Here is a 26,865-nt window from a genome sequence, read left to right as displayed (position 1 = left end):
TGAGAAGGCTGTACCTAATTTACATTCTATGGTGTTTAATGGTGGTCGCATAGTGAAGAGTGATGCGATAATTTATTTTTGATAAAACCCCTTGATCTCGCGAATGTTGTACCTTGTAGTAGGCGTTCATTTTTTAATGGGACACTCAGATTCGTGGATCTCAAATTTGCCAAAAGAAGTCAGGTATCTTAACGCTAATTTCTAGCAATTAACAGCCACCCTAAAGGTGCTAATTACGACCCCAAAGCGACGTACATGGAATTTTCGTGTGTCCCAATAAATTGTAAACTAAAAGAGCGCCTCGACTGGGCAAATGGCCTGCAGAAGTGAAAGATTCGAGGATTAAAGTTGTAAACTATTTTATTACAAGTGTAAGACTGGTGTGGTAGAAAATGTGAACCCTCGTTGGGTGCATGCTGTAGCCAACACGTGCTATTATAACAAAATAAGCTTTAATTGACTTAAAAAAAGAGGAAATAGGAGATGCTTATTTTATAGTGTCATAGAAATGGATTTCACGATGCGATATCTAGATCAGATAGACGAATTAACAGCCCTCAGATTATGCATGGCTCATTCGTGTCCCTATTTACTTCATTGATCTCTTCGATCAGGGTTTACAAGTTTTCTTTTGGCTGTCGATTCTTCTACTAGTAAGAAATTAGTTTCTACTCTACGTGTCTTCCTTTAACAACGCATGCAAGAGCTAGAACTAATTTTCTTGGTGGAGGAATCGATAAGGTGATCTGATGGTGGACAAAGAGTTTGTCACCTCTTATTGTAGCCATGTATTATTGGTGGACAAAGCATTTGTCACCTTTTATCGTAGCCATTGCATTTCATGTATGTCTTTTACGCATAAATTTATTGTACTCTTAAATGCACTAAAGCTAAGAAGTCTGCGTGTGCTTATCGTATTGAATAATGACGCGTGTGCATATCGATATTTAAGCCATTAAGTTATTGCAAAATAATTGTAATTTAATTTATCCATTAAAATCGAATAGTGATCATCGACTAATTCAACAGAAATAATATTTCGAGTTTAAAACTGACCGTATCGTAAGCTACTAATAAGCAATTTCAATTTAGTTTATCCACTAAACCTTTGCCAAATTCAACAGAGGCAACATTTCGTATTTCATTTCAATAATTTAAAAACTGGCCCTCACATAGTACATTTGAGTCGTTTTATCACTGAAAAACAATTTTTAATTTAATTTATCTATTAGAACTGTATAGAATAACCTACGCCAAGTTCAACAGAGGCAACATTTCGAATTTCATTTCAATAATTTGGACACTGACCATCATTTAGTGCCATTAAATTACAGATAGGCAATTTCAATTTAATTTATCTACTAAATTCAACAATACGATAATAAACCACAACATAATAACTGTACTTATGGTTTTCGTGTTTTAATTTACAATTATGGCATTTCGATCTTATTTATTATTTAAATCAATAATGATTATGTTCACAAAAGTGGAATTTTACTAAATAATTAATTTCACTTCAATTCAATGGATGCCACAATATATTTGGTTTGTGATGTCGTTATTTATGTTGTTATTTGTTTTTGTTTAGGGAAATTGCTGAAACTGAGGAATACTCGAACCATAAACTTGGTCATAGCGAAAATTATGGCTTCGCGGACAGTAAATTGCAAAATAGAGGTATGATTTTCACATAAATTTTGATAAATGATTTACATTTTTAGTATTTGGTGGTACAAAATTTGTTGAGGCTGTTAGATTTGTGGTGTATACGTCGTATAATTAGGCAGTCACACTGTACAACTACAGTCGATCACGAAAATATTCTGATATTACTTTACTTTTGACTAATATAAAAAAAATTTAATATTTATTTACTATAAATAATGAATGAAAAATGAAAAGATTTGGTCTGCACTATAAAATAGGTTGAGAACCCCTGCACTAGAAGAACTAAGTTCACAGCAGTTCATAAAAATTCTGTTTTTATTTATTATTCTAATTTTATACATTTAAATTAGGAAAAAATAAATTCATTATTTTTGTTTTTTATAGATGATTGTAATGATCGATATCTCGTAAAGTATCGATCCAACAATTTCAGATTTATGCTCGTTGGAAAGGTGACATTTTGCGCTAAAAAAAATTCCTTTGCCGTTTTTTATTTGGTCCATTCAGTTGTGAGTTACAGGGCGCCAAAAAAAAAAAAAAAAAAAAAAAATATTAAGCTTGATTTTAACTATCTTTAGACGTTTATTGCTTTAGAAACTAAAAAAAAAGAGACAAATAAATAAGAAACACAATTGAACTTATTAAAAAGTTACATATTTCGTATAAAAGCACATTCATGTATTTAGAACAAAACATATTATAAAAATGAGGCTGTTAAGAAAGAAAGAGAAAAATAAAATAAAACAGCAAATGAGGCAGAAGTTCAGATGGCGTTGCGATGAACTCGCTTATTACGCGCATGCGCATTAAGAGATTTTATTCAAAAACCATATACTTCAAAGTACGCGTTTAGTGAAATCTTTCAGAGGCTATAACTTTTGACTGAGGAAAGATATTAACTTGAATTTTGCGTTAGAAGATCACAAAAAATTCAAGCTTTCGAATAGTGTATCGCTTTTTACTTTTTTCAAAACTTTTAAGTCAGCTTTTACGCATAATTCTGGCATAGGCTCGAGTAACTATAACTTAGGCTATAACTCTTTACTGAGAAAAGATATCGATTTGAATTTTGCGTTAAAAAATCACAAAAAATTCAAGCTTTCGAATGGGTGTATCGCTTTTTATTTTTTCTAAATTTTTAAGTCAACTTTACGCATATTTCTAGTTTCAACGGTTGTGAAAAATTGCGAAAAATTGCAATACTCAGAAAAATTATTCTTACATTTTAACAAAAAGCTTGGTATAACAAGCTCATTTTATGCTCTTTAAGTGGTATAAATCTTATCCTGGGAAAACTTCTCGTTTCAGAATTATAACTTAAAATGTACTTCGACGTGCAAGCTGTGGATGCAATTTTCGGACAAAATAAATGCTTTTTTAAATATATAATGATTCAATACTTCAAAATATATCACTGGAGATCAGATTATTATTATACTAAACAAAATTGCGTAGAAAAATCTTGTGAAAATTGTACTGGAGCCTATACCAGAATTATGGGTAAAAGCTGACTTAAAAGTTTCGAAAAAAATGAAAAACGATACAGCATTCGAAAGCTTGAATTTTTTGTGATCTTTTAACATCAAATTCAAGTCGATATCTTTTCTCAGTCAAAAGTTATAGCTTATGTTATAGTTACTGGAGTCTATGCCAGAATTATGTGTAAAAGTTGACTTAAAAGTTTCGAAAAAAGTAAAGAGCGATACAGCATTCGAAAGCTTGAATTTTTTGTGATTTTTTGACGCAAAATTCAAGTAGATATTTTTTCTCAGTCAAAAGTTATAGCTTATGTTATAGTTACTGGAGTCTATGCTAGAATTATGTGTAAAAGTTGACTTAAAAGTTTCGAAAAAAATGAGAAGCGATACAGCATTCGAAAGCTTGAATTTTTTGTGATTTTTTGACGCAAAATTCAAGTAGATATTTTTTCTCAGTCAAAAGTTATAGCTTATGTTATAGTTACTGGAGTCTATGCCAGAATTATGTGTAAAAGTTGACTTAAAAGTTTCGAAAAATGTAAAGAGCGATACAGCATTCGAAAGCTTGAATTTTTTGTGATTTTTTGACGCAAAATTCAAGTAGATATTTTTTCTCAGTCAAAAGTTATAGCTTATGTTATAGTTACTGGAGTCTATGCTAGAATTATGTGTAAAAGTTGACTTAAAAGTTTCGAAAAAAATAAAAAGCGATACAGCATTCGAAAGCTTGAATTTTTTGTGATTTTTTGACACAAAGTTCAAGTCGATATCTTTTCACAGTCAAAAGTTATAGCCTTCAAAAGTTTTCGCTAAACGTGTACTTTGACCCCCTCCCTCTCCGTTATTTCATGGTCTCTCAAAAAGTTACGCTGCCAATTAATGATTCACACATAGATCTACAAATATGCAAAATTTGAACAGAATTAAACAAAATTCGGGGCGAAAACATATGGTTTTTGTATATGGTCCTTTTAGATAACATAAAATCAGGGGAGTTGCGTTACTGTATACTGTGACCGTGTAATAATGCTAACAGCATTAGAATTCATATACTACATAAAAAAAAGTCGTAAAAAACATTATAAAATTGTGAAAAAGTCCCGCAGAAAAGCTGATTTTACTGTATGTAAAAACGAAAAGGGAATTGAACAACCGCCATAGATTATTGGTTCACAACAAAGAAACGTATTACCAACTTACAAAATATAATTGCCACGTTTGATAGCAATTTAACATCATTCTGACAAAATACAGCATTCATTAGTCAAAAACTGGATTAGTATCCGAATATTTTAACGATGAACTGTGCATCATAACATTTCTAAACTAATTCGCTCGATGTTCACTGTATACACGTAATCATAAAACCATTTCAATGTCTAACGTGACTCACGTCTGTCACTTTGTATTATTTCCAGGTTTTTCTACTTTTGTCCCCTCCATTCTTGTATTCTCCTTCCACCTGTAACTCAAAAATATCCGATATCGCATTTTTTAACCCCCTTTTCGATTTTCCACTGCTCTACCAGTAACAACAGGGTAGGTATACAAGGTGTATCCTGCAATATTAATCACCTACCAATTGTTTTTGCCATCTTTATTACTGTCACGTACACCAACTTACAATCACACACTCAATTTTTTATTCCTAATTTTTAAAATACAGGTAACCCTCATACAACACGGTTTCGCTATAACACGATAAGAAAATTGCAAAAACCTTTGTACAACACTGTATTTATACAGCCGCGGCGAAGCTTGCTGTCCTAAAGATTGTGCGATTAATAATTTAACATTAAAAAAATTACAAGAAAATAATCTTTTAATTAAATAAAATAATTTTGTAACGTTTTTATAGTAATCACCTAGTCTCAGTACAAGCAAAATCGAACCGATAACGAAGTTATTCTAGCGAAAGGTGGTTTATAAAATTGAAGAGTTATGGAATTAAAGAATTAGGGAATTAAAGCGTTAGTGAATTAAAGAATTAGGGAATTAGAGACTTAGATAATTAGAGAATTGAAGAATTAAAGAATTAGAGAAATTGAGACTTAGAGACTTAGAGAATTAGAGAATTAGAGAATTAGAGAATTAGAGAATTAAAGAATTAAGGATTTAAAAAATTAGGACATTAAAGAATTAGGGCATTAAAGGGTTAGGGAATTAAAAAAATTAGGGAATTAAAGAATTAAGGAATTAAGAAATTAGGGAATTAAAGAATTAGGGATTTAAAGAATTAGGGAATTAGAAAATTAAGGATTTAAAAAATTAGGAAATTGAGGAATTATGGAATTAAAGAATTAGGGAATTAAAGCGTTAGTGAATTAAACAATTAGGGAATTAGAGAATTAGAGAATTAAAGAATTAAGGAATTAAAAAATTAGAGAATTAAAGAATTAGGAAATTAAAGAATTAGGGCACTAAAGAGTTGGGGAATTAAAGAGTTAGGGAATTAAAGAATTAGGGAATTAGAGAATTAAGGAATTAAAAAATTAGGGAATTAAAGAATTAGGGAATTAAAGAATTAGAGCACTAAAGAGTTGGGGAATTAAAGAGTTAGGGAATTAAAGAATTAGAGAATTAGAGAATTAAGGAATTAAAAAATTAGGGAATTAAAGAATTAGGGAATTAGAGAATTAAGGAATTAAGAAATTAGGGAATTAAAGAATTAGGGAATTAAAGAGTTAGTGATTTAAAGAGTTAGAGAACTAGAAACTTAGATAATTAGAGAAGGAGATTAAAATTAGGAATTAAAGAATTAAGGAATAAAAGAATTACAGAATTTAAAAACTTAATAATTTAAGAATTAAAAAATTGAACCGTCATCAGTTTCACGCTGATAAATCGCTTCTGATCGACACTTCTAATTCCACCGATACGCACTCGCCTGGAATTTCCTTTCACGTATTCGCTCGCACTTTCGACTCGCACATTTGTTTAGCTAATAAAGGAGAAAGCGATTATTTTTACTTACTGTGGCGCTGTTTCAAAGCTTCAGCCTTCCATCGAGCAGGATATAGATACAGTATTGGCAGTTTTAATTCACCATTTCGTGATCAAACTCATTCTTTTGCGAATTAAGCTCGCCATTTTGTAACACACACTCATCTTTTTGCAAGTTAAATTCAAATTTCCTTTTGCAAATCAAATTTACTCTTCTGGAAATTCATTCATTTGCGAATTAAATTTCAAATTATTCTAAATTAAATTAATTTTTCAAATCCAATTTATGTTCTTGAAAATCAAATGTAGTTTCCTTTTTGTAAATTAAATACAATTTGTTGAAAATTAAATTCATCCTCTGGATGTCGCATTCACGATTTTACGAATCACATTCATCCTTTTTGCAAATCAAATTCATCTTCCTGCAAATCCAATTCATCCTTTTGCAAATTAAATTCATGCTTTTGCAAATTCAATTTATCCTTTGGCAAATCAAACATTATAATTCTTTGCGAGTTAAATGCAGTTTTGCAAATCACATTCGTCCTGTTTGCAAATCAAATTTACATTCTTGTAAACCAAGTTCACTCTTTTTTAAATCAAACTCACCCTTTTGCAAATCAAGTACTTCTACTCAAATATTTTACTTAAAAAAAGAGCACTACGTACTAAACTACAGATAATAAGAAATTAAAAATTGAATTCAAAGGGTACAGATATTTATTTACAAGTAATTACCAATTCGTTAAAGTCAGTGCATGTATGTAGTAGGCTAATTATAATATATAAAAATATAAGGCTAATAAAATAAAAACTATGTGCATATATAAAAAAAAAAGAAATGAAATAATTAAAAAGTTAATTTTGAAGAATCTAACTAGCCATAAATTTTTAAGTTACCAACAACTATTACAGTAGAACCATTATGTATCTTTGTATAGCCAAGGATATATAAATTATATAAAAAAAATATTTATATTATAGTTTATATATAAATTATATAAAAAAATATTTATATTATAATTTACATATAAATTATATAAAAAAAATATGTATAGTCAAGGATATATAAATTGTGTAAAAAAAATATTTATATTATAATTTATATATGAATTATATATAAAAAAAATGTATAACCAAAGATTATTTATATTATGTTAATTAAATATATTAATTAAATAAGATAAATTATATTTGCACATCATTTTTATGCATACGTACCATTAATTATATAATTAAGTATTATCTAATATGTACTGGCTTCAATGAATTTGTAATTACAATTAAATAAATATTTGTAGTTTTCATCTTTTTGCAAATCAAATTCGTCCTTTTGGAAATCAAATTCACTTTCTCGCAAGTTAAATTCATTCTTTCAGAAACCAAGCTCACTCTTTTTCTACTCAAATAATTTATTTAAAAAAAATACTACAAACTAAACTAGATAATAAGAAATGAAAAACTGACGCTTTTTTATTCTTAAATTCTTCTTAAAATTAAATTCCTCCTTTGCAAACCAATTTTATCTTTTTGCACATAAAAATTCCGTCTGCAAATTAAATTCCTTCTTTGGAAATAACATTAATTATATAATTATGTATTATCTAATATGTATTGACTTCAATGAACTTGTAATTACATTTAAATAAATATTTGTAGCTTTCGAAATGAAGTTTTTCATTTCTTACTATTTAATTTGTATTTGGTGTTTTTTAATAAATAAAATATTTGAGCAGAAATACTTGATTCGCGACAGGGTGAATTTAATTTGCGAGAGGATGAATTTTATCTGTAAAAAGTTAAATTTAATTTTCAAAGGATGAATTTAATTTACAAAAAGTTAAATTTTATTTTCAAAGGATGAACTTAATTTGCTGAAAATTAAATTTAATTTTCAAAGGATGAATTTAATTTGCAAAATGATAAATTTAATTTTCAAATGGTGAACTTAATTTGCAAAAAGTTAAATTTTATTTTCAAAGGATGAACTTAATTTGCTGAAAATTAAATTTAATTTTCAAAGGATGAATTTAATTTGCAAAAAGTTAAACTTAATTTTCAGACGATTAATTTAATTTACGAAAAGGAATTACTAAAATTACCAAAATCGTAGAAAGTGAATCTGAAACTTTTTAAACAATTATACTCCACAATTTTATAGTCTACGCATTACAGAATTTACAGTATAAAATCAAACTAAATTACTTAATTATATTCTTTTTCAAGTTTTTTTCAAATTTTTCATTTCTTATTATCTAGTTTAAAGTTGATACTTTTTTATATAATAAAATATTTATATTTCAATTTATATTTATATTTACAAACGAATATGTATATTTCTATTTATATTTCAATTTATATATATTTATAATAATATATTTAAGTAGAAATACTTGATTTAAAAAAAAAAATATTTTATTCGCAAGAGGATGAATTTAATTTACAGCAAAAAAAACTATATTTAATTTGCCAAGGTATGAATTTAATTTGTGAAAGGATTTGTGAAAGTATTTTGCGAGATTAATTTGCGAGAGTATTTTGATTTGCAAAAGAATGAATTTAATTTAAAAAAAATTGTATTCGATTCGCAAAAGAAGTTGAATATAATTAGCAAAAAAATGGAATCAAAGCGCCAATACTGTAAATAACTAATTCATGCTATTATTACTTAAGAAAGCCATTTGTTAACTTACAATTGTCCACTTAAAACACGCACGTTTCAATATATCAAGTTACTTATTTAAAAATTGAATATTTCAGAGATGCAGCTGTCCTCAGACTACATCGAGAGATACCTAGGAAAGCTGAACATGATACAAGAAAGCAAATTGATTCAGCTGCGCCAAGGCATAACAGAGCTGAGAGGGAACTCAGTGCCCGGAGACGCAACACTTTTAAGATTTCTAAGAGCAACAGAGTTCTCCGTTGAGAAAGCGAAGGAAATGTTAACGCAAACGTTACATTGGAGGAAAAAGCATCAAATTGATAAACTACTTGAAGAGTACGATGCGCCACAAGTGGTGAAAGATTACTTTCCTGGCGGATGGCATCATTTCGACAAAGGTGGGCTAATTATTGTTATTACTTACTTACTTACTAGTACAACTAATAATTATTGCAGCCAGAAATGTAATGAAACAGAAATATTTACAAGTTAATTACACAGTATTCGCATTTTAAATTTATTTTTTGCTAAACAAACTCACCGTTTTACCAATGAAATCAAGTTTTGAATTCGACTTTCGATACTACACCTGAAATGCAAGAAAAAAATTTCTATAAACCTAGATCCAATTTGCAAAAATGGCAGAGAAAATTGGGATTTTTGTTTTCTTCGGAGAAACAGCAGTTTCACTTATATTATTGAGTGTATTTTTCAAACCATTAGTCCTGGAAGAAAGTAACAAACAGAATTGAAAAGAGCAATAAATTTTCTATTATAACAGTCCCTATTTTACCCTGAAACTTTAAAACAGGTGGAGTAATTTTTAAATTACAGTTTCGTGATTTTTGTTGCATATATAATAGTTTCGACTTAAGTAAAAAGATTTATGCGATTACATTATCAGTTTGATAGCGTTCCTTCTCAAGTTTGTAGTAATGTATACTAATGGTGATGTCGCAAGGATTTTAATACGCTTTATACACGTTACAATTGATCAAAATCTTTCATTAGTATTTTATTTACAAGACGAAAGTCAAAATTCATATAATTAGCCACAATTGTTTAAAATCGTACCAAAGACCAACATTGAAACATTGTTTGTAGAGTATTTGTAAAATGTCTGGCATTTCTTTAGATTTATGTAGTGATGGTTTTTATAAAATTAAGATTGTAACTATATATGTGCCCATAATTATGAAAGTGGTCTAAGTCATATATTTCTTGTTTCGATATATTTAATGAATTGCATTTGAATAAATTAAAAAATATTTTTACATTATGCGACCTTTTTATTTACAATTTTATTAGTCTCGATTAATGGAAATTTATTATGAATATGAAATTTTGTGTGAATTTCATACGAAAATACGTTGTTTTCAAAGTTTCAATTGACTTAGACCACTTTCATAATTATGGGCACATATTCTTTTGACAAGATCATAAAATTGAAGATCGTTTCATTAATTTGCAGACGGCAGACCTTTATATATCTTAAGAATGGGGCAAATGGATGTGAAAGGATTACTGAAATCTATTGGAGAAGAGGATGTGCTGTTGTTGGTAAGCTTGAGCATTTACTTAACAGCATTATGTATAAAAGAAGAAGAACTATGTAGAGTACACATGAAGGGTTCCTCGAGTTCGTACGAAGAGCTTTATTTCTGTACAAGATCACTTCTCGAGTTAGACTGCAGTCTTTGGTCAGTCGCTTTTTAAAGTCGCTTAATCCCTTGGCCTTACACAATATATGCCAATTAGGCGAGGCATAACAAACAAGAACTTTCCTGCTCAAACTGGCGCAAAAATGTAAATAGAAAATAATATATCTAATTATAAAAAAAAGAATTATGAAGTAATAAACAACGTCGCTGGTTCGACAATGATGTGCTGAACTTTATGCATAAATTTCTGACCACGAGTCGCACTCGTGGTTTTTGCTTATGGCATAAATTGTTCACCACGAGTTAGATTTTTGGGCTCTGCTTATGGCACAAATTGTTTACCACGAGTTAGACTTCTGGCTTCTGCTTCTGAAAAATGGTGGTGCCTTAAATGGTGGATGTCTTTCTGCAATGATCATATTTGGTCATGTAGCGAGATTTCTGCTGGACAAAAGCAATAATAGCAACAGTAATAATAGCAACAGTAATAATAGCAACACAAACAGTAATAATAGCAACAGCAAGAGTAATATCTACATCGTGCGACCAGGGATTGCTCAGCTACGAACGGTGGGCATAACAATTTTGGAGATCCTTGGTTTATAACATCCGCATGTGCCATCGAGATTGTTGGAGAAAGTCAATCAGTTCATGTTCGAAAATATTAAGAGTTTTTAAAACAGTTCTTCAAAAATGGTCTGATAGTCACGCATATTGTAAACCATGCTGACGGTTCGTGGCGAAGGGCTCCCTATTGTGCCTCCTTTTGTTAACCTAAAATTATGTTTAATAACATATATAAAGAGTCTTAAATATTGCTTTAACAACATTAACATCAGTAACAACAAAAGTGTTCGTAACAAAAGGCCTCTTATTATGCCCCCCTTGTGTTTCTAGCCGCTAGATATATAAACAGTTTTGTATGTATTTGTTTAGCAACATTAACATTTGCAACAACAACAGTAACAATACTATTACCATCACCACCAACAGCAACAATGATAACAACAATAGCAATAGTAACGACAGCAGCGATAACAATAGCAATAACAACAACAGTAACGATACCAACAGCAATAATAGCAGTAGCGGCAATAGTAGTAAAAATAATAGTGGCAACAGTACGTAACAGCAATAACAGAAATAATGATGTAGCAATGACAGTAATAAAAACAATAGCAGAAATAAGAATAATAGCAGTAATAGCAGTAGTAATGGCAATAAAAATAATAGCAATAACAGAAATAAGAATAATAGCAGTAATGGCAATAACAAATAAGAATAATAACAATAATAGCAATGGCAATAAAAATAATAGCAACAACAGAAATAAGAATAATAGCAACAATAGCAGTAGTAATGGCAATAAAAATAATAGCAATAGCAGAAATAAGGACAGTAGCGGTAATAGCAGTGGTAATGGCAATAAACACAATAACAATAACAGAAATAAGAATAATAGCAGTAATAGCAGTAGTAATGGTAATAAAAATAATAGCAATAACAGAAATAAGAATAATAGCAACAATAGCAGTAGTAATGGCAATAAAAATAATAGCAATAGCAGAAATAAGGACAGTAGCAGTAATAGCAGTGGTAATGGCAATAACAACAATATCAATAACAGTATTCAATATCTATCTGTATCTTTGCCATCCTTGTTTGTAATGTTGAAAATCACCATTGATTACCAATTACAGGTAACACACATTTGTGAAATAGGGCTTCTTCTGATGGAGGAAGCAACAGCTGTTTCTGGCCATCCTGTTTCACAGTGGTCCTTGTTAATAGACCTCGAAGGCTTAAATATGCGTCATTTGTGGAGACCTGGAATCAAGGTATGTAATTTATTAAATATACAATCTACAGTTCATTTCTCGCCAATAAATCACAACTCCTAGAAGACCACCAAAAACCTTATTTTATATAAACAATTAAGTTTATTTTATTATATAAAACAAATTATATAAATTATGTGAAATTTGTATAAAAGAATTTTATTACGCTGTAACGAATTTATTTAAGAGTGGCATTACATTGTTTAACTTCTTCTTTAAACATTAAGCTATTCAGTGTCCGTTAAGGACTCTTTTCCTCGAAAATTTCTTCGAAAACAGAGGATACCAGATAATCTTCCTTTGCAATACATTTTTTTTTGTATATTCTAATTTCATGCGTTTGGTTAAAATTTGTTTTTTCAAATTCAAAATAATCTATGTCACAGTATTTTTGTAACAGATATTTAGCGATATATTGTTGATGACTCAATTGCAAAGTCATAATAATGCAATATTGCATAATTTTCTACAGTGACATGAATGAATAAGAAAAAATTGTGTACTGCTATCTTCTTGTTTATTTACTTTTTTATGTACATTTTTATATATAATTGTACACTAATTTTTGAGTAATTATACAAACAGTAAACTCTTCATTTTATAAATGAGCAATAACATGATTTAAATAAGCAATAAATTAAATGACCAATATTTTAATCATCTTAAATAAGCAACAAATTAAATGATGAGTATTTTAGTCAATTTAAATAAGCAACAAATTAAATAATCAGTATTTTAATCAACTTAAATAAGCAACAAATTAAATGATGAGTATTTTAGTCAATTTAAATAAGCAACAAATTAAATGATGAGTATTTTAATTACTTTAAATAAGCAACAAATTAAATGATGAGTATTTTAATTACTTTAAATAAGTAACAAATTAAATGATCAGTATTTTAATCAATTTAAATAAGCAACAAGTTAAATGATGAGTATTTTAATGAACTTAGAGACAATTTAAAGACACAATATATTATAAAATTCATTGTAGGCTAATTGTAAATTAAAAAATAATTACGTTTAATGCAAAGAATACTGACACTTCTTTTTGAAATACTGATGACTAAAATATATAAATAATTTAAGTATACACGTATTACAATTTTAGTTAGACGAAATTGGAAAAGCAAAAATTTGATTCGAAATAGGTTTATCATTAGTTACTTGGTTACTTGGTTACTAAGTTTGTTAAGTTATTAAGTTCAGTTATTAGTTTTTTAGTAATTTAGTGAACTTAGGAACTAGTAACTTAGTAATTTAGTGAACTTAATTACTCAGTAACTAAATAGTTAAGTAACTAATAATTAAACATAATTACTAATAACTGAACTTAGTAACTTAGTAAAGTTAGTAACTTAGTTTACTAAGTTCTATAAACTTCAGTAACTTTAGTAGCTAAGTAACTGATAGCTAGTAGTGAACTTAGTAATATAGTTTACTAAGGTACGTAGTTACTGAGTAACTAATGACTAAACTTAGTAACTTATTAAACTTAATGAACTTACTAAGTTCAGTTATTAGTAACTTAGTAAATTTAGTAACCTGTAACTAGTAACTAGTAACTAGTAACTAGTAACTAGCAATTAGTAACCAGTAACAAGTAACCAGTAATTTAGTACACTTAGTAACTTAGTAAACTTAGTAACTAAGTAGCTAAGTAACTAAGAACTAAATTTGTAACTAATGACTAAAATTAGTAATTTAGTAAATCTAGTAACTAATAACTAAACTTAGCAACTTAGTAAACTTAGTAACTAAGTAGCTAAGTAACTAAGAACTAAATTTGTAACTAATGACTAAATTTAGTAACTTAGTAAACTTAGTAACTAAGTAGCTAAGTAACTAAGAACTAAATTTGTAACTAATAACTAAACTTAGTAACTTAGTAAATCTAGTAACTAATAACTAAACTTAGTAACTTAGTAAATTTAGTAACTAATAACTAAACTTAGTAACTTAGTAAATCTAGTAACTAATAACTAAACTTAGTAACTTAGTAAACTTAGTAACTAAGTAGCTAAGTAACTAAGAACTAAATTTGTAACTAATGACTAAACTTAGTAACTTAGTAAATCTAGTAACTAATAACTAAACTTAGTAACTTAGTAAACTTAGTAACTAAGTAGCTAAGTAACTAAGAACTAAATTTATAACTAATAACTAAACTTAGTAACTTAGTAAATCTAGTAACTAATAACTAAACTTAGTAACTTAGTAAATCTAGTAACTAATAACTAAACTTAGTAACTTAGTAAACTTAGTAACTAATAACTAAACTCAGTAATTAGTAAACTTAGTAACTAGTAAATTTAGTAACTAGTAACTTACTAAACTTAGTAACTTAGTTAACAAAAATACTTGGTTACCAAGTAACTAAATTACTAAGTTACGAAGTTCAGTAAGTTACTAGTTACTAAATTCACTAGTTACTAAGTTCACTAGTTATTAAGTTTACTAGTTACTAAGTTTACAAAGTTACTAGGTTAACTACTACCTATCCGTTACTTAGCTACTAAAGTTAACTAAACTTTAGTAAACTAAGTTAATAGTTAGTAGTTACTAAGTTACTAGTTGCTAGTTACTAAGTTGCTAGTTGCTACGTTGCCGTTTACTACGTAGCTAGTTACTAAGTTACTAGTTGCTGGATTTACTAAGTTACTAAGTTTAGTTATTTGTTACTAAGTTTAAATCTTAGTTACTAGCTTACATATTTACTAAGTTACTAAGTTACTAACTTTACTACGTTACTAATTACTAATTTTACTATGTTACTAAGTTACTAAGTTTACTAAGTTACTAGTTACTGAGTTACTGAGTTTACTAAGTTACTAAGTTTAGTAAGTTACTAGTTACTAAGTTGCTAGTTACTATGTTGCTAGTTACTAAGTTACTAAGTTTAGTTATTAGTTACTAAGTTTACTATGTTACTAAGTTACTAAGTTTACTAAGTTACTAGTTACTGAGTTACTAGTTATTAGTTACTGAGTTTACTAAGTTACTAGTTACTGAGTTACTAGTTATTAGTTACTGAGTTTAGTAAGTTACTAGTTACTGAGTTACTAGTTATTAGTTACTGAGTTTACTAAGTTACTAAGTTTAGTAAGTTACTAGTTACTAAGTTGCTAGTTACTATGTTGCTAGTTACTAAGTTACTAAGTTTAGTTATTAGTTACTAAGTTTACTATGTTACTAAGTTACTAAGTTTACTAAGTTACTAGTTACTGAGTTACTAGTTATTAGTTACTGAGTTTACTAAGTTACTAGTTACTGAGTTACTAGTTATTAGTTACTGAGTTTAGTAAGTTACTAGTTACTGAGTTACTAGTTATTAGTTACTGAGTTTACTAAGTTACTAAGTTTAGTAAGTTACTAGTTACTAAGTTGCTAGTTACTATGTTGCTAGTTACTAAGTTACTAAGTTTAGTTATTAGTTACTAAGTTTACTATGTTACTAAGTTACTAAGTTTACTATGTTACTAAGTTACTAAGTTTACTAAGTTACTAGTTACTGAGTTACTAGTTATTAGTTACTGAGTTTACTAAGTTACTAAGTTTAGTAAGTTACTAGTTACTAAGTTGCTAGTTACTATGTTGCTAATTACTAAGTTACTAAGTTTAGTTATTAGTTACTAAGTTTATTATGTTACTAAGTTACTAAGTTTACTAAGTTACTAAGTTTACTATGTTACTAGTTACTAGTTACTGAGTTACTAGTTATTAGTTACTGAGTTTACTAAGTTACTAAGTTTAGTAAGTTACTAGTTATTAGTTACTGAGTTTACTAAGTTACTAAGTTTAGTAAGTTACTAGTTACTAAGTTGCTAGTTACTAAGTTACTAAGTTTAGTTATTAGTTACTAAGTTTATTATGTTACTAAGTTTACTAAGTTACTAAGTTTACTATGTTACTAGTTACTAGTTACTGAGTTACTAGTTATTAGTTACTGAGTTTACTAAGTTACTAAGTTTAGTAAGTTACTAGTTACTAAGTTGCTAGTTACTAAGTTACTAAGTTTAGTTATTAGTCACTAAGTTTACTATGTTACTAAGTTACTAAGTTTACTATGTTACTAAGTTACTAAGTTTACTAAGTTACTAGTTACTGAGTTACTAGTTATTAGTTACTGAGTTTACTAAGTTTACTAAGTTACTAGTTACTGAGTTACTAGTTATTAGTTACTGAGTTTACTAAGTTACTAGTTACTGAGTTACTAGTTATTAGTTACTGAGTTTACTAAGTTACTAAGTTTAGTAAGTTACTAGTTACTATGTTGCTAGTTACTATGTTGCTAGTTACTAAGTTACTAAGTTTAGTAAGTTACTAGTTACTAAGTTGCTAGTTACTATGTTGCTAGTTACTATGTTGCTAGTTACTATGTTGCTAGTTACTAAGTTACTAAGTTTAGTTATTAGTTACTAAGTTTACTAAGTTACTAACTTACTAAGTTTACTAAGTTACGAAACTTAGTAAGTTCATTAAGTTTTCTAAGTTACTTAGCTTAGTTTTTAGGTACTTAGTAACTTAGTAACTTAGTAACTTAGTAAACTTAATAACTAATAACTTTGTAATTTAGCAACTTAGTAACTGAGTAACTGATAATTAAGCTTAGTAATTAGTAACTTAATAATTTAGTAAACGTAGTAACTTAGTCGCTAAGTGACTAATTAACCAACTGTTTCAAAATAGTTTATTATCAGTTACTCAGTTTATTATTAATAAGAAGTAGAAATCATTCACAGTACATTTTTTGTTCCAGGCCTTGTTACACATTATCGAAATCGTTGAAACAAATTACCCAGAGACCATGGGAAGGGTTTTAATAATGCGAGCACCTAGATGCTTCCCTATTTTATGGACACTAATAAGCACGTTCATAAGTAAGCAAATAATTCATATTTTTATTTTCTATATGTAATATATAATCCCCTTTATTATTTAACATATTTTATATTTTTATTTTACAACTATAATAATTACTTTTAATTCTTTTTAGCATGATAGGGTATTACATAAAGATATTTAATCCTTGCAATGTTCATATTTATTGAATTTAGGATTTTTTGTAATTGTAAATACAGATATTAAAAAAAATAAATATAAATTTATATAAATAATAATTATTTAAATAAAAAAAAATATATAAATATTTTTATCATATTACATATGTATATATATTTATTTATTTAGTTACTTATTTATTTATTTATTATATTTAATATTTGTAAATTTTTATTATATATATATAAACGTTCTTAATGTAATAAAAATGTGATTAATTTATAATTAGACTTGTGTAACACAGTATTGGCAGTTTAAATTCATCAGTTAGCAAATTAAATTCATCCTCTTGCAAATAATTAAATTTTTTTTTTAATTCAAGTTTTTCTACTTAAATATATTATTATAAATATATATAAATTGAAATATAAATAGAATTATAGATATCATTCGTTTATAAATATAAATATAAATATGAATTGACATATAAATATTTTATTATAAAAAAAAGCATCAGCTCTAAACTAGATAATAAGAAATGAAAAATTTAATTTGAAAAAAATAATGTTATTAAATCTTAACTTGAAAAAGAATATAATTAACTAATTTAGTTTGATTTTATACTGTAAATTCTGTAACGCGTGGACTACAAAATTGTCGAGTATAATTGTTTAAAATGTTGGCTGTCTTTACGATTTTGGTAATTTTAATAATCCTTTTTCGCAAATTAAATTCATCCTTCGAAAATTAAATATAACTTTTTGCAAATTAAGTTCACTCTTTGAAAATTAAATTTAACTTTTTGCAAATTAAGTTCACTCTTTAAAAATTAAATTTAGCTTCTTGCAAATTAAATTCATCCTTTGGGAATGGTATTTGCTCTATTGCAAAACAGATTTATTCTTTTGCAAACGAAATTCACTTTTTTGCGAATTAATATCATCTTCTTGCAAATTGAATTCACATTTTTATAAGTAAAATTCATTCTTTTGCGAATTAAGTTCATCATTTTGCAATTCGTATTCATTATTTTGCAAATCATTTTTATTCTCTGCAAGTTCATGCTTGTGCAAATCCAATTCATCCTTTTGCAAATCGAATAAAGGTTTTTTGTAAATTAAATACTGGTTTTTTGCAAATGAAATTTATCCCTTTATTAATCAGACATACTTCTTGCAAATTTATACTTTTTACTAGTAAAATTAAACAAAATACTTTTTAATAAATTAAACAAATATACTTTTTTGTAAATTAAATTTAATTTTTTGCAAATTAAATTCATCCTTTGAGAATGAAGTATAACTTTTTGCAAATTAAATTCATTCTCTGAAAACTGAATTTAACTTTTTGCAATTTAAATTCATCCTTTCTCAAATTAAATTCAATCTTCAGCAAATTAAATTCATCTCTCGCAAATAAAATTCACCCTTTCGCGAATCAAGTATTTCTACTCAAATATTTTATTTATTAAAAAACACCAAATGCAAATTAGATAGCAAGAAATGAAAAATTTCATTTCAAAATTTATAAATATTTATTTAAATGTAATTATCAATTCATCGAAGTCAGTACATGTTAGATAATTCATAATTATATAATTAATAATATGTATGCATTAAAATTGTGCGCTAATATATAATTTATATATCCTTTCGCAAATAAAATTTATTCTTATGCAAGTTAAATTCATCCTTTTACAAATCAGATATAGTTTTTTTGTAAATCAAATTTATCCTTTGGAAATTACATTCACCCTTTTACAAATCACATTCAACATTTTGCAAATAAAGATTCCTTTTGCAAATTAAATTCCTTCTCAAATTAATATGTTTGCAAATCAAAATTCCTTTTGCAACTTAAATGCATCCTTTTTTTAAATCACATTCACCCTATTGTAAATCAAATTCATCATTTGACAATTCACATTTACCCTTTTGCAAATCTAATTAAAATTCAAATTTCTACTTAAATATTTTATTTGAAAGAACAGCCAATTAAAACCAGCTAGTAAGAAATAAAAAATTGCAAGTCAAATTGCATGACTTGACATTTAAATTGCTTTTGCAACAAACATATTCTCCTGATTTGGTCTTCAACAGCTACTGATTATTCGCAGAATTAGACAAAAATGCTCCAGAAAAAGAAATTTGGCTAAAATAATAACTACTAATGTCTGCAGTTTTTCAGGAACATTTTAAGAATCTTAAAAACTCGAAATGATAAAAATGGATTACTTTTTTAAAATAATTGATAAATGTTCATGAATTATTTCATTAAAATTATCGTTTCAAATAATAAAACTCATAGTTTTTTATTGCTTTAAGTCATTTATAGGACATTCAGTTAATTTTGAAAATAGTCAAAGTCAATTTAAACTTTAAAAACAACATTTTTATATGAAATTCACACAAAATTTCCTATTCATAATAAATTTCCACTAATCGAGACTAATAAAATTCTAAATAAAAAGGTCGCATAATGTAAAAATATTTTTTAATTTATTCAAATGCAATTCATTAAATATCTTGAAACAAGAAATATACGACTTAGACCACTTTCATAATTATGGGCACAAGTAATTTCAGAAGTTGAATTTATTTTTAATTAATTATATTATCTTATATTATATATATTATTATTATATTAATTTACACTTTTAATAATATATATTTTATATGTTATATTAAGGACATATAAAAATGTATTAGAATTACAGATCATTTACATATATACATAAATAATTTATATAAGTAAATAATTATAGATAAAAATATATAATAACTAATAATATATTTAAAATATAAATAATAATTTAAACAAAAATATATAATAAAAATATAATAATATTATACTAAAAGTAATATAATAAATATTTATAAAGAATCATAATAATTTATAAACAGTAAAGTTATAAATAATTTATATATATTACATATATTATTATATTTATATAAATTCATAAAAATTCTAACATATTAATATATATAATAATTATTAATAAATATGTTATATATCATATTTTATATTTATATCTAATATATTATTTACAAATAATTTTTATATTATCGTTAGATAAATTTGTACATATTTGCTTTCAAAGCATGTAAGAATTTATGTTAAATTGTTCTCAGTTTCCTACAAAAATGTTTAATACTTAAATGTTTATATTATAAATGTTTAATAAAAATATGTTAATACATATTTTTTTGCCTAGATGAAAATACGAAAAAGAAATTCATATTTTATTGCGGCGCCAATTATCAAGAGCATGGCCCTGGCAGTCTAAGCGAATACATAGACCCTGAATTTATCCCAGAATTCCTTGGAGGATCATGCGAGGTAAGAATAATTAATTCTATTATAAAAATATAATATATATATAATTGTTTTTTCTTATTTAATGAATATTTATAATTATATATAATTAAGAATATATATAATTAATTCCAGTGTACAACTGTGGATGTAATTTATTAAATGAATATTAAAATATTAGTAATTTAATAAATTAATAGTAATTTAAAATTATTAGTAATTTATTAAATTCAGGTCCAAACTGTGGATTTATACCGATATGCGAATAATGTATGTAAATTACAATTTATTGTGGAGTATTAATGCATTATGACCAGGTCAGGCATTAATACCTTTTACGCAGGACTTGTTTTTTCTTATTTAATGAATATTTTGTACTGCGTAACTCTTTGTAAGTAATAATAAGAAATGTTTGATCGATCGAGTGTTTCTAAGAATATAATACATTAAAAAAATGTTAGAGTACAGATAATTAGTATATAAAAACCTAAATGGGCAATAATATGTTACTGAACATTATTACGCTTTTCTCTTATTGTATAAATTCTCTTAAAACTTTGAAAAATTAATTATTACTTTTTGCATATCGTATTATATATTAAATGAAGAAATAGAAAATGAAATTAAAAATTTCATTTCTTTTTTGAATTTAATCCATACTTTTAAGATACTATTACTATCTATTTTCCAAATTTAATATAATATTATTGAAATTACCAGAATTTAGGAGAAAGCGTCAGATTTTTAAACAATTTCTTAAGAATTTGTGGCATAAGATGAAACTAAATTATTTAATTATATTCTTTTTAAGTTTACTTATATTATTTAATTAGATTTTTTTAAGCTTACTTCTATTGTTTTATTATAGCTTTTTAACAATTTTTTTAGTCAGCATCTTAAATAATTTTTTAACAATTTATGATATAAGATGAAGCTAAATTATTTAATTGTATTCTTTTTAAGTTTACTAGTATTGTTTTGTTATATATTGTTTTTAAGTTTACTGACATTATTTAATTATATATTTTTTTTAAGTTTACTTATATTATTTAATTACATTTTTTTGTAAGTTTACTTGTATTGTTTTATTATATATTGTTTTTAAGTTTACTTATATTGTTTAATTATATTGTTCTTAAGATTTAAATGTAATTATATTGTTTTTAATTTTATATTATTTGTAGATCTAATAACATTATTCTTTGTTAATATCAGGCATACATCAGTGAAGGAGGAATCGTACCGAAGCATCTGTACAAGACAGAATTAGAGCCCACGTCTGAGCAAGAGCATAATCTCTACCATTCCATTAGTCTAAGTGGTGGACAGATTCATAGAGTAATAATTCATTCCAACGATCCAGGAGCTGTTTTAACCTGGGATTTTGATGTGATGCGTCGCAATATTTTATTTACTGTGCTGTACCAAGCTAAAGACGACATTAAAAACCTCTCTTCAGGTGTGTATATCCAAAGAGGGTGATTTTTTATCTTTAAACAGATTTAAAATAGAATTTTAGTGATTCTACATAGAAAAATAAATAAAAAATATAGAATAACAATTTTTCATTCGAGGCTTTGTTTTCAAGATAATCTAGCTATGATTAAGATTGATAGCATAATATTTGTAATCAAAATTAAGAGCAGATTCTAAGCTTTAAACTGATATAAATATTGACCAAAGTTTATTTTATAATTTATTAAAATTTCATAGATAAAGTTCAACCATATGAAAACCGACATTTATTTTAGCGTTAACTTAATATTAAATTAAGAAACTTTGTACATTTTAGGCAGGTTTTTTCAGAATTAGAAAGAATTATCAGAAAATAAACCAAGTCAACTTAAGATACAGTAGTGAGTTATTTGAAAGCTAAATTAGCCAAATATGTAACTCCATTCAATCAGTTCCAAAACATTGGGTGGTCCTTCGAAACATCAGAAAATTAAAAGATTATCTAAGAACCACTGAACAAAGTATTACAAAAGTTTAGAGACTTAAACAATAAAAAGTCAGCCAGAATTTCGACGTTCACATCTCGACGAAGAGAAAGACACGAGTCTGCAGTATTCTGGAGGTATCTCAATATTTGCATTAAGAAAAAAGATTAAAATTTTAATTAAAAAATTCCAGTAGAACGTTCATCAAATATCTCAAGCTCGTTGCAAGATGATTCATTTTTATTTAAGACATTTCTCCACATTTTTGTAAATACTTCAACGAGGTAGATTGCTAAATCCTTATTTATTCGAGATGAACTTATTATAAAAATTAAGATTATTCTACGAAATTAAATTTAATTTTAAAACTGAATACAGAGAAAGAATCGAATGCCATATGTAGTTTAATGTACAGGGTGATCACTAACTGGTGGTACAATTGAAAGGGAGGTGATTCTAGATGAAAAAGTAAGTGAAAAATATAGAATAACAATTTTTCATTCGAGGCTTTGTTTTCGAGAGAATTGACTTTCTGACTGACTTTTTATTGTTTAAGTCTCTAAACTTTTGTAAAACTTTATTCACTGGTTCTTAGGTAATCTTTTAATTTTTTTTTCTGATGTTTCGAAGGACCACCCAATGTTTTGGGACTGATTGAATGGAGTTACGTAGCTGGCTGATTTAGCTTTCAAATAACTCACTGACTACTGTATCTTAAGTTGACTCGCATAACTCTGTGTAACGAAAACTCTGAACAAATGCTTTCTCTCAAATGGTGTTCACAGAATTTCGACTCACCTTGTACTATTTATATGGAAAAGATAATAAAGACTACGACAGAATTGCGAGAAAGGCGTTAATACAAATTAACAAATAATTAAAACAAAAAGCATTGAGAGTTAATAGAAAAGTTTTGCTAGAATTAAACCAGTACTCGACGCAAATAAGAGATTAGACCATTTTACGCGTTAAACATGTGTAAATTCCAAATAAATTCCAATAAATGTATATAAAACAGTTCTAGAAAATTTCGACAAAAGAGTATCATTACTAAAAAGCTTAATGTTTTCTACCAAAATTAGTTCTTGCACGAATTTTGGGACATCCTTTGTTAGATCAGCCTGTAAAGTGAATTGTAATTTTATGTTCATTCGATTTATGATAAAATAAAAACAAGAAATGTACATTTTTCAAGGTAAATAATTTGTGATATGTACTTTTTAGAATCCGTTGCAGATGAGGATGGAGAACAGTTAGAGACGGGGGAAATCAAAGGCCACTTTATTAAGGTTGAACCCAGTATTATTTGTCACGATGGCGAAAGTATTCAAGTAAGTATATAATTGCATAATGACGTCTATAGCCGTCAGATCCTTGGCAATATGTACGCAAATGACGGTTGTAGCCGTCGCCCATATTTTAATCAATAAAAAAAGAACAACGTTAGTACGAAGTGTACTAACACGTACACTTGTTAAATTATTGAGTAACGCATCTAGGAAAAAAGTGATAGCATGCCAGACAGCATATTAGTTGTTTTTTTTTCGCTTCGGAACATTTGAGTAACTAGAGACAAATGACTGCTATAACAGTCGAGTAAAAAGTCGAAAAAGTTTAGTCTATTTCAGTTCACGCAATCGAAAGATGATTCTGTGAAGACGAACCATTTGTGCTCATAATTATGAAAGTGGTCTAAGTCATATATCTCTTGTTTGCATTTGAATAAATTAAAAAATATTTTTACATTACGCGACCTTTTTATTTAGAATTTTATTAGTCTTGATTAATGGAAATTTATTATGAATATGAAATTTTGTGTGAATTTCATATAAAAATGTTGTTTTTAAAGTTTGAATCGACTTAGACCATTTTCAAAATTAACTGAATGTCCTATAAATGACTTAAAGCAATAAAAAACTATGAGTTTTATTATTTGAAACGATAATTTTAATGAAATATTTCATAAACATTTATTAATTATTTAAAAAAAGTAATCCATTTTTATCATTTCGAGTTTTTAAGATTCTTAAAATGTTCCTGAAAAACTGCAGACATTAGTAGTTATTATTTTAGCCTAATTTATTTTTCTGGAGCATTTTTGTCTAATTCTGCGAATAATCAGTAGCTGTTGAAGACCAAATCAGGAGAATATGTTTGTTGCAAAAGCAATTTGACTGTCAAATCATGCAATTTGACTTGCAATTTTTTATTTCTTACTAGCTGGTTTTTATTGGCTGTTCTTTCAAATAAAATATTTAAGTAGAAATTTGAATTTTAATTAGATTTGCAAAAGGGTAAATGTGAATTGTCAAATGATGAATTTGATTTACAATAGGGTGAATGTGATTTAAAAAAAGGATGCATTTAAGTTGCAAAAGGAATTTTGATTTGCAAAAATATTAATTTGAGAAGGAATTTAATTTGCAAAAGGAATTTTTATTTGCAAACTGTTGAATGTGATTTGTAAAAGGGTGAATGTAATTTCCAAAGGATAAATTTGATTTACAAAAAAACTATATCTGATTTGTAAAAGGATGAATTTAACTTGCATAAGAATAAATTTTATTTGCGAAAGGATATATAAATTATATATTAACGCACAATTTTAATGCATACATATTATTAATTATATAATTATGAATTATCTAACATGTACTGACTTCGATGAATTGATAATTACATTTAAATAAATATTTATAAACTTTGAAATGAAATTTTTCATTTCTTGCTATCTAATTTGCATTTGGTGTTTTTTAATAAATAAAATATTTGAGTAGAAATACTTGATTCGCGAAAGGGTGAATTTTATTTGCGAGAGATGAATTTAATTTGCTGAAGATTGAATTTAATTTGAGAAAGGATGAATTTAAATTGCAAAAAGTTAAATTCAGTTTTCAAAGAATGAATTTAATTTGCAAAAAGTTATACTTCATTCTCAAAGGATGAATTTAATTTGCAAAAAATTGTATTTAATTTACAAAAAAGTATATTTTTCAATTTATTAAAAAGTATTTTGTTTAATTTTACTAGTAAAAAGTATAAATTTGCAAGAAGTATGTTTGATTAGTAAAGGGATAAATTTAATTTGCAAAAAACCAGTATTTAATTTACAAAAAACCTTTATTCGATTTGCAAAAGGATGAATTGGATTTGCACAAGTATGAATTTGCAGAGAATAAATTTGATTTGCAAAATAATGAATACGAATTGCAAAATGATGAACTTAATTCGCAAAAGAATGAATTTTACTTATAAAAATGTGAATTCAATTTGCAAGAAGATGATATTAATTCGCAAAAAAGTGAATTTCGTTTGCAAAAGAATAAATCTGTTTTGCAATAGAGCAAATACGATTCCCAAAGGATGAATTTAATTTACAAGAAGCTAAATTTAATTTTTGAAGAGTGAACTTAATTTGCAAAAAGTTAAATTTAATTTTCAAAAGATGAATTTAATTTGTAAAAAATTGTATTCGATTAGCAAAAAGATGAATTCGATTTGCAGTAGTGCGCAAAAGAATGAACTTAAACAGCCAATACTACAATAATAGATACAATTATTAGAAGTACGTATATAATAATCATTATCTTCAACGCAGGGTTCTCACATCATGCAAGACGCAGGAGCATACATATTGCAGTGGCATAATCAAGACGATGGAGGTGAATTCCTTTCGTCTATCAGCAGCCACAAAGCGCAACTAATGTATTTTTATGAGACGTTACCAGCAGCTCATTACAGGTATTTCTAATTAACTTCCACAGATTTCTCATTTCCTAAACTATACAATCTGTAAATTATATAATTCATTTTAAACAATATAACTTTTTTTTTAGGGGATCAATGATGAGCTTGCAATCTGCCGTAAGTGGAAAATCAGAAGCCACCTCATTTCTGTCCAGATGACCTACAGACCATACATCGCAATAGATGCACAGTGGATTATTTAAATTCTTGATCTTTAGTTGATAATAGTAATTGTACATTTTAAGCAGGCATATCACATTGAATGTTATTAACGCTAAGTAGAGAGCCTAATATTTCGACTTAAAGTAAATATATAAAACGCAATAAAGTATTTTTAACCGATTCGAAATCGGGAATCGATGTGGTACGAGCGTTAATTATTCTTACGTTTATATTCATACACTTTACGTATTATTATTTTTTATATTCCTACACTTTGTATTTGAATAACATCACAATAGTGGTTGTTCGCAGCTAAAATTATTTGCTCTTTTTCTAATAGATTCAGTTAATCGAAATTTAATGAAAACAATAGATACACCCAACTCTTCTATTACTCAATTTTGAAATAACACAGTTTATTTATTTGTGGAATTTATCCATTTC

At 26.7% G+C, this 26,865-nt stretch overlaps 1 protein-coding gene across 2 annotated transcripts in view; it reads left to right on the top strand.

Annotated features, from left to right (window-relative positions):
* The window catches only part of LOC143431680 (protein real-time-like), a 65,259-nt gene extending 38,658 nt beyond the window's left edge, over positions 1-26,601 (top strand). For both annotated transcript variants that reach the window (XM_076908605.1, XM_076908604.1), the window contains 10 exons: positions 1,592-1,680; positions 8,853-9,155; positions 10,229-10,317; positions 12,119-12,256; positions 17,016-17,136; positions 20,472-20,596; positions 21,788-22,031; positions 23,737-23,843; positions 26,111-26,253; positions 26,349-26,601. In XM_076908605.1, the coding sequence (XP_076764720.1) occupies positions 1,592-1,680; positions 8,853-9,155; positions 10,229-10,317; positions 12,119-12,256; positions 17,016-17,136; positions 20,472-20,596; positions 21,788-22,031; positions 23,737-23,843; positions 26,111-26,253; positions 26,349-26,418 (1,429 nt within the window). In that variant the 3' untranslated portion in view covers positions 26,419-26,601. The remainder of the gene's footprint in view (positions 1-1,591; positions 1,681-8,852; positions 9,156-10,228; positions 10,318-12,118; positions 12,257-17,015; positions 17,137-20,471; positions 20,597-21,787; positions 22,032-23,736; positions 23,844-26,110; positions 26,254-26,348) is intronic.
* The last annotated feature ends 264 nt before the right edge of the window (positions 26,602-26,865 follow it).

The sequence above is a fragment of the Xylocopa sonorina genome, unplaced genomic scaffold, assembly GCF_050948175.1.
Source record: "Xylocopa sonorina isolate GNS202 unplaced genomic scaffold, iyXylSono1_principal scaffold0014, whole genome shotgun sequence".
Lineage (NCBI taxonomy): Eukaryota > Metazoa > Arthropoda > Insecta > Hymenoptera > Apidae > Xylocopa > Xylocopa sonorina.
Note: the sequence above shows the minus strand (reverse complement) of the source record. Positions and strands in the feature narration are given on the sequence as shown.